This window comes from Artemia sp. Qi Xiang Cuo, chromosome 9 (genome assembly GCF_049724085.1).
Source record: "Artemia sp. Qi Xiang Cuo chromosome 9, ASM4972408v1, whole genome shotgun sequence".
Classification (NCBI taxonomy): Eukaryota; Metazoa; Arthropoda; class Branchiopoda; order Anostraca; family Artemiidae; genus Artemia; species Artemia sp. Qi Xiang Cuo.
Window position 1 is genome coordinate 77,622,110 of NC_142802.1, and position 13,123 is coordinate 77,635,232.

At 32.6% G+C, this 13,123-nt stretch overlaps 1 protein-coding gene across 1 annotated transcript in view; it reads left to right on the forward strand.

The window, feature by feature from the left end:
* LOC148949041 (zinc finger matrin-type protein 2-like) overlaps positions 1-13,123 on the forward strand; it is an 84,059-nt gene that overhangs the window by 3,006 nt on the left and 67,930 nt on the right. The window contains exons 2-3 of the mRNA XM_089095098.1: positions 1,988-2,220; positions 5,586-5,659. Of these exons, the coding sequence (XP_088951224.1) occupies positions 1,988-2,220; positions 5,586-5,659 (307 nt within the window). The remainder of the gene's footprint in view (positions 1-1,987; positions 2,221-5,585; positions 5,660-13,123) is intronic.

The following is a 13,123-nucleotide window of genomic DNA, read 5'->3' on the forward strand; positions in this document are numbered from 1 at the left end:
TTCCCAAAATGTTTAAGATAGTATATTTTTATAAATAAAAAAAGTTTGGTAAAATTCTACGGTACTGTTCTATTAGCTGTAGACCATGCAAGAAGTAAAGTTTGGTTAATGCTAATGAAACAAAACAAAATAAGATAAAAATATAATAGTTTAGAAACAAAATTCAGTTATATATTTGCACATTAGGGGTGTGAAGGGTAAAGCATAGCATATATTAAATACGTGGATGAAGTTAGGAAAAGCTAGTGGTTGAAGCTATAAAAAGCTAGGATAAAGCCTGTGTTCTAGTTTTAACGGCAGTAATTGAGGGGAAGAGAAGTCCGTACCTCCTTGGGTTTTTCTCTTGCCTACGCTTTGAAATCATCTTTTTTTGGAAATTTCATTGGGGATGGCAATTGTTTCATTTAAAAAGTTGTGAAAACAACTAAAAATGCATTTTGTGGGAATGTGCTACTAAGTAAAATTCTTAAAAAGCGATTAGATATAAATATGAGCTTTTAAATAAGCGCTTAAACAGCTTTATTTTGTCAAAGTAGCCTTCTAGTTTCTGCAAGTAAGTGGGTTATTTATAAATCCCTGTCTTCATTATGGCTTTTCAGGCGAAGTCGGCCGAGTAAAAACAGCTTTTTGCTCATCGAAAAACAAACTTTCCTGAAAAACATGTATTGTTTTGTGAAGTATGGATAATGAACTTTATGTTATAGACTAAAATTTTTTCTCAGCTGTCAAGATTGTTTGCAGTATTTTTCAGAGCTGTCTTATCTCCCCTAGATCGGTGATAATTTGATATTATATTAAAAATAAGTTTTCAACTGAAACTAAGAAGCAACATTAATACTTTAAAAAAGCATACATTATGCCGTATAAATAATAAAGATCATAGCAGCGATGTTTCAGCTTTAAATTTTAATAAAAACGAACAAAGATTAATTTAAAAAAACTAAGTTTTTCCGAGGGAAGTAAAGAGTGAAGTTGAAGCTTAAAACGGACAAAAATTATTGCTTCACAGCCTATTTAATATATATTAATATAACTAGTACAAATAAACCAACTAATTATGTTTCCCTATGCTTTCATGATTATACAAACCTAGCGCTTTACTGAAAATGCAAAATAATATAGGAGTTTTGGTACAGTAAAAGCAAACCAAATTAAATCACTCCCTTTCAGGTTCAATCCCTTTTAAGATAAAGCAACAATCCATTTTAGGATTTTCTTTATCTTTTTACTTTTAATTTGGTATCACTTCTGCACAATGGCTCAGTTCAATGACTGGCTCTCGTTTTGGTTCTTATAAGGACATGTCATGATTAGTTTGTACACAAGTTTGAATTAAGGCCATCTTGATAGTATTAGGACTATAGACTAGCTTTAGAATTTGTATCATTGATTGAAAATCACTCTTGCCTGGAGAGAAATAATCGGATTTCCTGAGTTCATCGTATTATGTCTTATTTGATCTACATTTCAAGCTACTGACAAAAATCAGAACTTTTTATCAGTCTGTCAGTGAACTTTTTGTCAAATCCTGTTTTGTCAGTCTGTAGCTTGAAATTACAAATTTAAGACAAGTTTTACAAATTTCAAATTTGAAAAACTTAGGCTTTTGTGAATTCAAATCATACCTGTTTACTTCAAATTTATAATCTATAAAAATTAATAACCCACTGCTCCACTTAAGTAAGTCTTATGTCCTTTTTTTTACCATGAGCTTCAATGTTTTGCAACAAAATTATAGAAATTATGTGTCTATAATTCAAACGTGTACCATTCAATCAAGGAGGCTTAGTCCTGGTTAAAAAATGGGCCCTCTTTATGAAAAGTTCACATAACTAGCTCTTACAGCATGGGTTGCTTTTCCTTAGATCTTCATTCTTATCCAAAATCTTATGAATCCAAAATCTTCATTAGATTTTATTATTATGCATGTCATGCTTTACTCTTAAGCTTAAGATCAGTCTTTTTATACTGAATGTGTATTTTCTAGGCTCAAATTCCTGGTTTTCGCCGCACCTGGGACTGCGACCAATATGAAAAAAAGGCAGAAGAAACATACAAGGAGATCATAAAATCTTCAGATGAAGAAGAAGATAGAAAAATAAAGTATCATCCTGTAAAGAGAGAATTCCTGAATAAAAGTAAATATAAAGTGGACCTCGAGTCAAAACTAGGGAAAACTATATTTGTCACGAAAAAAACTCCACAGTCTCAGTCTGGTTTGTAATTTGTTTTTTTTAGTATAAACTTTAAAAATTCAATGCTAATTTTTTTTTTTTTGTTTTTAGTATGTTTTTCTTAAATTATAAAATTTATATTGAAATTTGAGAAATGTTCTGCCTTATATCTATAAATTTTAAAATCCCTATTAAATCTACATTTCAAGGCACTCTTATTGAAAGCTTAAAAAAAATTAACACGTAAACTGATCCCTCGAAGTTTCTGTCTATTATAGAAAATAAAATACATAGTTAATCATATAATAAAAGACATTAATACTACCGTTCAATAGTAACAGATATAGCTGATAATCAAGTTTTCTTTTTAAATTTTGTTTCTTTTTTTCTGTTTCTATTAAGCAGAAGACATGTCATGGTTTTGACAAAAACGTTATTGAAATGTTATTTAAATAAATAAAACTAAATAATGTCAATTTCATCTCGAATAAATGACAACATAATGTTGTATAATAGTGAAAATCTTTAAAATACAAAAATAATACTCACTTTGTTTTAAACCCTGCGTTCAATGTAGCCCCCACCCCCCAAGTCACTTTTTTTATTCTGGCAAAATGAGAGGTGATGAGACCTGCCATGTGCTCAATATAGTTTTTTGTAATAGCAATTAGTTTGTGAATAAGCGCAATTATTGTGCTCTAACTAATACCGCCTGGACAGCAAAAATTTCTTTAAGTGAGTTATTATAAAATTTAAAGAAATTGTCAAAATTATTAAGTTTAGAGGCCGACCTTTTCCCCTCTATACGCCTATGTTGTTCGTGTTTTACAAAAATTTTTATCAAAAATGGAAAAAATCTTTGGAGTTATAGATCATGTGCCTCCATGCGCCATTTAAGAAAGGTTCTAAAATGAATGATTTTTAACTTGTCTAGATAGACTAATACACTAAATATTTTTTATCTGGGACAGAATGAATCAAAACTAATTGAGCTTGGAAGTGCAATAAGCAAATAATTAATTTAATAGGTTTCAATAAGTGCTTTCGAATGTCATTCAAATATTTGCATTTGCCTATTGAATACCAAAAATTACAAAAATCAATTACATTAAGCTTAATGAATGTGGGGTAAAGTAGGTTTCTTTGAAAAACTTTTTTTTGGGGAAATATTTTTTTTAATTAATTAAGTAAAAGGCTTTACACATCGTCTAATTTTTTGCTATTAACAATAATTGAAATCGGACTCAAGGGCAAAAAAAAATTAAACGAATAATATTAATATAAATGTTGTATAATAACGTAAGCAGTTGTAAATGGTAGGGTAACTGCTTCAATTACTTGTTCAAACTAAAAGGGCAAGCGCTTGCCTAGAGATTAGTTATAACGGAACTACGTCCTAAGATGAGATTTGCCATATTTAGGAAATGGCTTGGGTTATTTTCCTTAAAAAAACAAAGTTTATCTGATAAAAGCAAGAGTGTTTATGTTGAAATTTAAAATTAACTGACTAAGCCTGACTCATGATATTCATGAACTGACTCGTGATATTTTTTTATATTTGTTAAATCAGGAAAAACTAGCTCTTAATTAAAAATTGAGATTCCTTGAGATGTTAGAAAATTTGCATTTAATTCTAAAAGTTATCAACATATTGGTTGGTGAGGTACAATTGAGAGCCTTATAAAATCCTTATGAATTAGGCATATTCATGGACATATTTTTTAGTTACTGCAGTAAATGTCTTCATGGCCAATAGAATAATTCTGAAATTAGTTTTTTTTTTCGTTTGCCTTTTTTGTGTGCGATCTGCAGTGTTGGTAGATATCTCTTTTTTGTGATGCCTTGTTTCAAGACACAACAATTGCTGTCATTACACGTAACTTGGTAATTTCAAATTCCTATCGCTCAAAATTCATATTGATTCAGGATGGTCTATTTTATGCTATTTTAAAATGATGGCCAAAAGAATAATTCAAGTTTGAATTTGTGTTTGTGACCCAACATTTTTTTTTTTTTTGCACTATGTTTTTCTATTACTTTTGCTGGTCAGATAATTTTCTTTTTAACCATTTCTTTTAGATGTTATTGTAACGTCTGTGATTGCAGCGTGAAGGATTCTATAAATTTTATGGATCACATTAATGGCAAGAAGCGTAAGTGTATTTACATTTTGAAGTTGTAATATATATTTGTTTGATTTTTGACGTTTGGGAAACCATCAAATTTGTTTCACCCCCATGATTCGAAAGGATCTAGCCAAAGTACAATTTCAAAATGATTGTATGGGAATAATTAATATATTTTAGTTTTCTTTTCACCTTTTGATTGATTTATTTAATTTTACGTTCACATATTTTTCTGCCCTTGATTAGTTGCACACTCATGCAAACTTAGTTTTTTTATGGATTGCTGGTTTTTTGTACTGTATTTGAAATCAAATATTGTACTACCAAACTGAGTCCCAAATAGCTATTCTCTTACGTATGTTCCGTCATCCACTTAATTTAAAGTTTGTGGTCCTTAGTAAATGGTTAGGATTTAGAATATTTACTTTTAACTTTTTTTCTTTTATAAACATCTATTAACGAGTATATGGAATTATTTTTATCTCGTGAATTCGAAAGAAATACAAACTAATAGAATGAGACTAAGGGCACAATAGAAATTAAATCTCTTTTCTTGGTGGAAAAGAGTTAAATATGATTATCGGTTCTCCTTCAAAAATCCGTTATTATAAATATAATATTTGATCCCGGGAGTAAATGTAGATAATGCTGTTGATGTTCAATCTCAATCAAACAGTTCGTGGTAACGAACTGTAAGTAAGGAGCGACCCGGCTCAATGGTAACCTGAACTCTAGAAAACGGTTTTATATAACTTTCATCAAGTTTAGTTCTACCCATCAAAAGTTACCAGAGAAAATTTAGCTGATTTTCGAAAAAAAGGGAATAGACCCCCCACAAGCAATAAAACCTTGATGAAAACCACACCATCATATTCAGCATATCAGAGAAGTCTACTGCCGAGGTTTCAACCTCCTATCTACAAAAATGTGGAGTTTTGTATTTTTTGCGGGAAGAAAGATCAATATAATAATTCTTAAATTAGTTTTTTTTTTCGTTTGCCTTTTTTGTGTGCGATCTGCAGTGTTGGTAGATATCTCTTTTTTGTGAAGCCTTGTTTCAAGACACAACAATTGCTCTCAGTACACGCAACTCGGTAATTTCAAATTCATATCGCTAAAAATTCATATTGATTCAGGATGGTCTATTTTATGCTATTTTAAAATGATGGCTAAAAGAATTATTAAATTTTGAATCTGTGTTTGTGACCAAACATTTTTTTTTTGCAATATGATTTTATATTAATTTTGCTGTTCAGCTAAGTTTCTTTTTAACTATTTATTTTAGATGTTATTGTAACGTCTGTGATTGCAGCGTGAAGGATTCTATCAATTTTCTGGATCACATTAATGGCAAGAAGCGTAAGTGTATTTACATTTTGAAGTTGTAATATATATTTGTTTGATTTTTGACATTTGGGAAACCATCAAATTTGTTTCACCCCCATGATTCGAAAGGATCTAGCCAAAGTACAATTTCAAAATGATTGTATGGGAATAATTAATATATTTTAGTTTTCTTTTCACCTTTTGATTGATTTATTTAATTCTACGTTAACATATTTTTCTGCCCTTGATTAGTTGCACACTCATGCAAACTTAGTTTTTTTATGGATTGCTGGTTTTTTGTACTGTATTTGAAATCAAATATTGTACTACCAAACTGAGTCCCAATTAGCTATTCTCTTGCGTATGGTCCGTCATCCACTTAATTTAAAGTTTGTGGTCCTTAGTAAATGGTTATGATTTAGAATATTTACTTTTAACTTTTTTTCTTTTATAAACATCTATTAACGAGTATATGGAATTATTTTTATCTCGTGAATTCGAAAGAAATACAAAATAATAGAATGAGACTAAGGGCACAATAGAAATTAAATCTCTTTTCTTGTTGGAAAAGAGTTAAATATGATTATCGGTTCTCCTTCAAAAATCCGTTATTATAAATATAATATTTGATCCCAGGAGTAAATGTAGATAATGCTGTTGATGTTCAATCTCAATCAAACAGTTCGTGGTAACGAACTGTAAGTAAGAAGCGACACGGCTCAATGGTAACCGAAACTCTAGAAAACGGGTTTATATAACTTTCATCAAGTTTAGTCCTACCCATCAACAGTTACACGCCTGAGAAAATTTGGCTGATTTTCGAAAAAAGGGGGAAAGACCCCCTACAAATTATAGAAACTTGATGAAAATCACACCATCATATTCAGCGTATCAGAGAACTCTACTGTAGAGGTTTCAAGCTCCTATACACAAAAATGTGGAGTTTTGTATTTTTTGCGAGAAGAAAGATCAATATAATAATTCTTAAATTAGTTTTTTCTTTCGTTTGCCTTTTTTGTGTGCGATCTTCAGTGTTGGTAGATATCTCTTTTTGTGAAGCCTTGTTTCAAGACACAACAATTGCTGTCATTACACGCAACTTGGTAATTTCAAATTCCTATCGCTCAAAATTTATATTGATTCAGGATGGTCTATTTTATGCTATTTTAAAAATGATGGTCAAAAGAATAATTCAATTTTGAATTTGTGTTTGTGACCCAACATTTTTTTTTTTTGCACTATGATTTTCTATTACTTTTGCTGTTCAGCTAAGTTTTTTTTTAACTATTTCTTTTAGATGTTATTGTAACGTCTGTGATTGCAGCGTGAAGGATTCTATCAATTTTCTGGATCACATTAATGGCAAGAAGCGTAAGTGTATTTACATTTTGAAGTTGTAATTTATATTTGTTTGATTTTTGACATTTGGGAAACCATCAAATTTGTTTCACCCCCATGATTCGAAAGGATCTAGCCAAAGTACAATTTCAAAATGATTGTATGGGAATAATTAATATATTTTAGTTTTCTTTTCACCTTTTGATTGATTTATTTAATTTTTATGATTGATTTTTATTGATTTATTTTTTTTATATATATTGTTATTTTGGGGGATGGGGGTAAAAGTAAATTATAAATCGGGGGAAATAGAGGTTGATGAAAAAGGATTTGAAAAGTGTAATTTAAGGTCACGATGGAAGGGGTGCCCTAAGGGGGAAGGGCAGCCTGAGATATCGGATGAACCTAAAAGGTATATGAAATTTGAAATGTAGTATACCTCTATTTTTGTAACCTGATATATTTTGTTCAGCGTAGTTGATTTCCAAAAACAAAATATATTTTTGAGGAGGACACTCCCCCACAACCCTCAGGGCGAGGGTTTTAAGTTATGCCCTGGGGGTATATAAGGTTTTTAGAGAAGGTGTTGTCGTAGAAACTTCAAAACAGAATCAATCGATTGGAAAATAAAGGGCTAGTGCCCTTTTTAATAGTCGAAAGTGATTGGAGGGGAACTAGCCCCCCCAATCCCCCCAAACACATCCAATCAAAATTTTTAGATAGCTATTTTGTTCAGCGTAGTTGATTTTCACATACAAAATATATTTTTGAGGAGGACAATCCCCCACAACCCCCAGGGCAAGGGTTTTAAGTTATGCCCTGAGGGCATATAAGGTTCTTATAGAAGGCGTTGTTGCAGAAAATTCAAAAAAATCTCATTCGATTGGAAATTCAAAAAGCTAGTGCCCTTTTGAAAAGTCGAAAGTGATTGGAGGGCGACTAGACCCCCCCCCCCACGCGCATTATTCCTCCAAACACATCCAATCAAAATTTTGAGATAGCCATTTTGTTCAGTTTAGTGGATTTCCAGATAGAAGATATATTTTTGAGGAGGACACTCCCCCACAACCCTCAGGGCAAGGGCTTTAAGTTATGCCTTGGGGGCATATAAGGTTTTTTATAGAAGGCGTTGTCGTAGAAACTTCAAAACAGAATCAATCGATTGGAAATTAAAGGGCTAGTGCCCTTTTTAATAGTCGAAAGTGACTGGAGTGCACTTAGCCCCCCCCCCACCCCCCTTAATTCCCCAAACACCTCCCAACAAAATTTTTAGATAGTCATTTTGGTCAGCGTAGTTGATTTCCAGATAGCAAATATGTTTTTGAGCAGGAAACTCCCCCAGAACCTTCAGGGCAAGGGTTTTAAGATATGCCCTGGGGGCATATAAGGTTTTTATAGAAGGCGTTGTTGTAGAAACTTCAAAAAAGGCCCATTCGATTGGAAATTCATAGGGATAGTGCCCTTTTTAATAGTCGAAAGTGATTGGAGGGCAACTAGCCCCCCACGCCCATCATTTCCCCCAAACATATCCAATCAAAATTTTGAGAGAGCCATTTTGTTCAGCGTAGTTTATTTCCACATAGAAAGTATGTTTTTGAGGAGGAAAATCCCCCACAACCCTCAGGGTAAGGGTTTTAAGTTATGCCAATACCAAAGAAGCGATATCTACTGCCTCCGTGCTTCATTTCTTTTATTTCGCGGAATATTATTGATTCCATACATCACAAGGTACTGTTTGTGAAGCCTGCTTAGCTTTCCATGTGATATTCGTGTCTATTGGAAAGTTGCCAGACCAATAATCGTGAATAGACAAGAATTCACTAGACTTGAAAAGCAAGTCCAGACCAATGATGGAGTGTTCACGACTAGTATTTTTAACGACAAACTGAAGTTATTATACCCATGGCTTTCAAAATATCGCTGTCTTCTTTATCTTGTAAATGAATAACTTCAGGACATGAATAGTATTCTTGAAAAAATTTCAGAATTCCAGCAGAGACCAGGTCACTAACACCAGTTTATTGAGTTGTTTTTTATGGCAGTAAAAGCGTTGCCGATTTTGCAAATAGTTTGCTTTTTCAGGCGATATTCACAGTAATTTTCACTGGGCGGTCTTATATGCAAGCTCCACTTTCAATTGGATATTCGGGAATGGTAAATATTTCCCATTAAGACTTGGCTAGTCGCCAATAACCCCATTATCTTTCCAAGTTGCCCACGTGCCTAAGGCACACTAATGACATCTATTTCATTAGCCTACATTATGATTTGAATATATTGTCCGCCTTTTTCAAGCGCAGCTGACATCTATTATACTAGCCTAAAGTACAATTTAAATATTTGGCGCTTCAATGTAAATGTAATGGACGCTACAGTGTACAGACTATAGGGCTTAATGAGACTTGGCAACACCTCAGAAGGATAAATGCAAAGCCAAAGACTGGTAAATAATCACATAAGGCGATTTCACTCCAACAAAATCCTTGTCTACTCTATGAACTAACCATAGATCGCATTGATATAAAAGGGGGTCATGTGACGTTATTTCAGAAAACTTAAGCCTACATTTCATCCCACAAGCAAAACCAATTCTATTGATTGGTTCAATTCCTTGTACGCAACATATTTAGAAGCTTCTCTTTTTCCCAAAATACGGCCTGTCCTCTTTTCTCGCACACAAAATAATGGGAATTGGAGATTATAATATTCAAAATTCCAGAAGAATATTTTCCTGTTTTTCTTACGAAATATATGTTGTGCAACATACTGCCTTTTGAAAAATTTCCGATGATTCCTATTAATTATCCGATAGATAAAATTAGCAATATATTATCAATAAACTGATTGCAGAGGGAATCTTGCTGCGCTAGAGTCCTTCAAAGATTCATATGGGGTATTTAGGCTCTTATATATTAAAGTGCAGATCAATGCCACATTTGCATAAACCTCTGGCAAGTCAAAAATAACAGTCTCAATATCAACAGTCTCAACTGAAATACAATATTAAAAAACTGCATAAACCCGCTAAAATTGTAATTGTAAGTTATGTATTTACTCCCAAATAGTTCCAGTGCATGTAAATACAAACATATAGTAATTTATACACATTCCATAGCACCCGTTAATGAGCTACTAGAGATCCATGCAAAATCAGTAACACCAAGTTATGGAAATTAAGGGAGGAGAGAGGGACAAAAATTAAATTTTTGAAATCTAGGAGGGGGGGGGTAATTTTGTCGCTTTTCAATCTTCTCACTGCAAAAAATAATCCAGTGGCAATTTCTAAGGAATTATTAAGCCAAAAGTTTAACTATATGTTGGAAAAAAATTTCCCTACTTAGTTCTCCTCGGTTTAGAGCAGAGGCGCTTAGAAAGAGAGAGAGAGAGAGAGAGAGAGAGAGAGAGAGAGAGAGAGAGAGAGAGAGAGAGAGAGAGAGAGAGAGAGAGAGAGACTGCAGCCCTATATAGGTTGCAAAAAAATTTCACAGCTCCCATACATTTTCGTGAATGGGGCCCCTGATATGGCTACAGACACAAAAGGCCTTCAGTGAGCATATATCTTTATTCGAGTACAACTAAAAGCGCAAAAACAGAGTTGCAGAAAGAAACCCTGTAAAATTTTTATGCATTTAGTCACATAAACCGTGTTTTGATATCTATTAGAGCTTAGAAAAAGCATAGCTGATGTATATAAAAAGAATGACATTAAAAATCATGCAAGTCAACCCATAACTTCATTTTCTTCTGTTTTCACCAATGGGAAATCACAAATCTTAATAGCTTTGAAGAAGAATAAGAATGATGAAGGGCCCTACGAGGTACCTCCAAGGGCAAATGAATGCGTCCTTTTTTGATTCTGTGGAACTGAACTGATTTAACTTAACCCTCGTACAACTCGATCCCGGTTTAATACAACCCTCATTCGAATCAGCCCTCGTGTGACTCTGCCCTCATTCAACTCAATCCCCTTTTAATTCAACCCTCATTTAACCCAACAGTATCCTTTTTAACCCTATTTGACTCGGCCCCATTCATCTCAACCTTCTTTAAATCAACAATATACCTAGAAAATGGAGTTCAGCCCATTTTGTCGGAAGTGATAAGAGTTTACTCAAATGAAATGGTCTTTATACATTGGTTAATTATTATATTATAGTCTGTTTTATGCTAATTTAATGCAAAACTATCCCCCTCCCCTCCTCTGAATAGTAACAACTTGACCTTCTGTCTTAAATTCTTGAAATTGGCGTTTTCAATACTTGAAATTGAAGTTTTCACGTCCAATCCTGAACACACCTGAATTTCATGGTTGTAGCAATTGAGTTGAATGAAAGTTAAGTTGGACAGCGATCGAGTTGCATGAGGGTTAAATTGGATTGGGGTTGAGTTGCATGCTCTTAAATTAAATAAAGGTTGAGTTTGCACGGAGAATGATTTGAACGAGGGTTAAGTTAAATGGGGATTCTTCTTTCAGTCCAGCTAATAATCTAATTTTTCGTTCATACATCTCACTAACACGCGCTTGTAGCCTTCCTGGGCATTTTGATGACGGTTCAGGCGGCAGCCAATAATCTGCTTCTGTTTTACGTTGTGCTTCTTCTTGTTCTCTGGGTGATCTGCTCACGCTTGAGCTTCTATAATCAGTCACTTCAACAGAGACAATGCTTAACTCTTCTTCACTTTCAGCTCTTTCTTCACCTTCAGAAAAGTCATATTGAGCCAGCTTTAGCAGTGAGCTGTCCTTGTGTATTAAGAATGCTGAACTAGATAAATTTGAATCTTGTATTGGAGAAGATCTCGTGGATTGTGTTCCCAAGCTCATGTCTTCAGGTTCCATTTTCTCCTCTTCTTTTTCAGATTCTGTATATTGAGCAGTTAATGAAGCAAGTGAATTTGACATCTTGGATCTGCAAAATATGATACAATTATTAATGCTATATTATTTTTCAATCAGATTGTTTTTTTCTTTTCTCAGTTTCTTAATCAATTTTTTCCACCCAAGAACCCCCCCCCCTAAGCCAGGAAAAATTTTACAGATTGATCAGAGCGCACAAAAATCGAAGAAATAAGCCTAAAAAGCCGATTTTTTACGTATTAATTAAAAAAAGAACTTTCCGAAAAATAAGTTTTTCAAAGAAAAGTGAAGGCCATTTAAAACTTAAGTTCAGCAGATACAAATACCTTTTAAAATTCAAACTCAAAACGACCAGAAAATACTATTAAATAATAAATTAAACCCGAAACGAACAGAAATTAAATAAGCAATCATAGCAAAAACATACAACAAGTAATAATATAGATCAATAAATAGATCTTAAAGCGAGTAATGTTTAGATTGAATATGAATATCAAGCTTAAAATGAAAAAAAATATTTTCATATTGAAGTATAAATAAAACTTAAAACGAACAGAAATTAAATAAACAATAAATGCAAACAAACATACAACAGATATTAATGTAAGTTAATAAATAAATTTTAAAACGAGTGAAACTTAAATTGAATATGCAAATAAAGCTAGAAACGAACAAAAATCACCACAAACAAGAGTTTGGGTACGACCTCATTCTCTCATTGTAAAAGTCTAAAACCTACTGCGTCATTGGCTCTTTACTGAAAACTATATGCGTCTAGAACAGTATTGGAAAGTATAAACAATATCAAATTGATTATTGGATGAATAATGATATTAATTGTTGAAAGATCCATCAGTTCAAGAATTTATTTCACTGTAATTGTAGTTTTATTTTCAATACTGTAAGAACTGGAAAAGAAAATATTTGTAATATAATCCGTTTTCAGTTAAGCGCCAATGACGCAGTAGGCTTTTGGTTTTTATTTACAGTTAGGAAAGGAGGCAGTATCCAAACACTTGTGTGTAGGGAAACTATATTCGTCTTTAACAACTTTAAAAAGAGCTAATAAATTAAACTGAATATTTGATGCATAATGATATTAATTGCTGAAAGCTCATCAGTTCAAAATTTTACTATAATTCCAATGTTTATTTTCAATATTAAGTACAAAAGAAAACATTTGTCATAAAATTGGTTTTCAGTAAAGCGTTCAGCATATTTAGGCTCTAAGAATGTCAAGGTTAAAAAATACAATTAGCAAAGAAAACCTTACAAATTAGTGAACATAATCCAAATAATACATT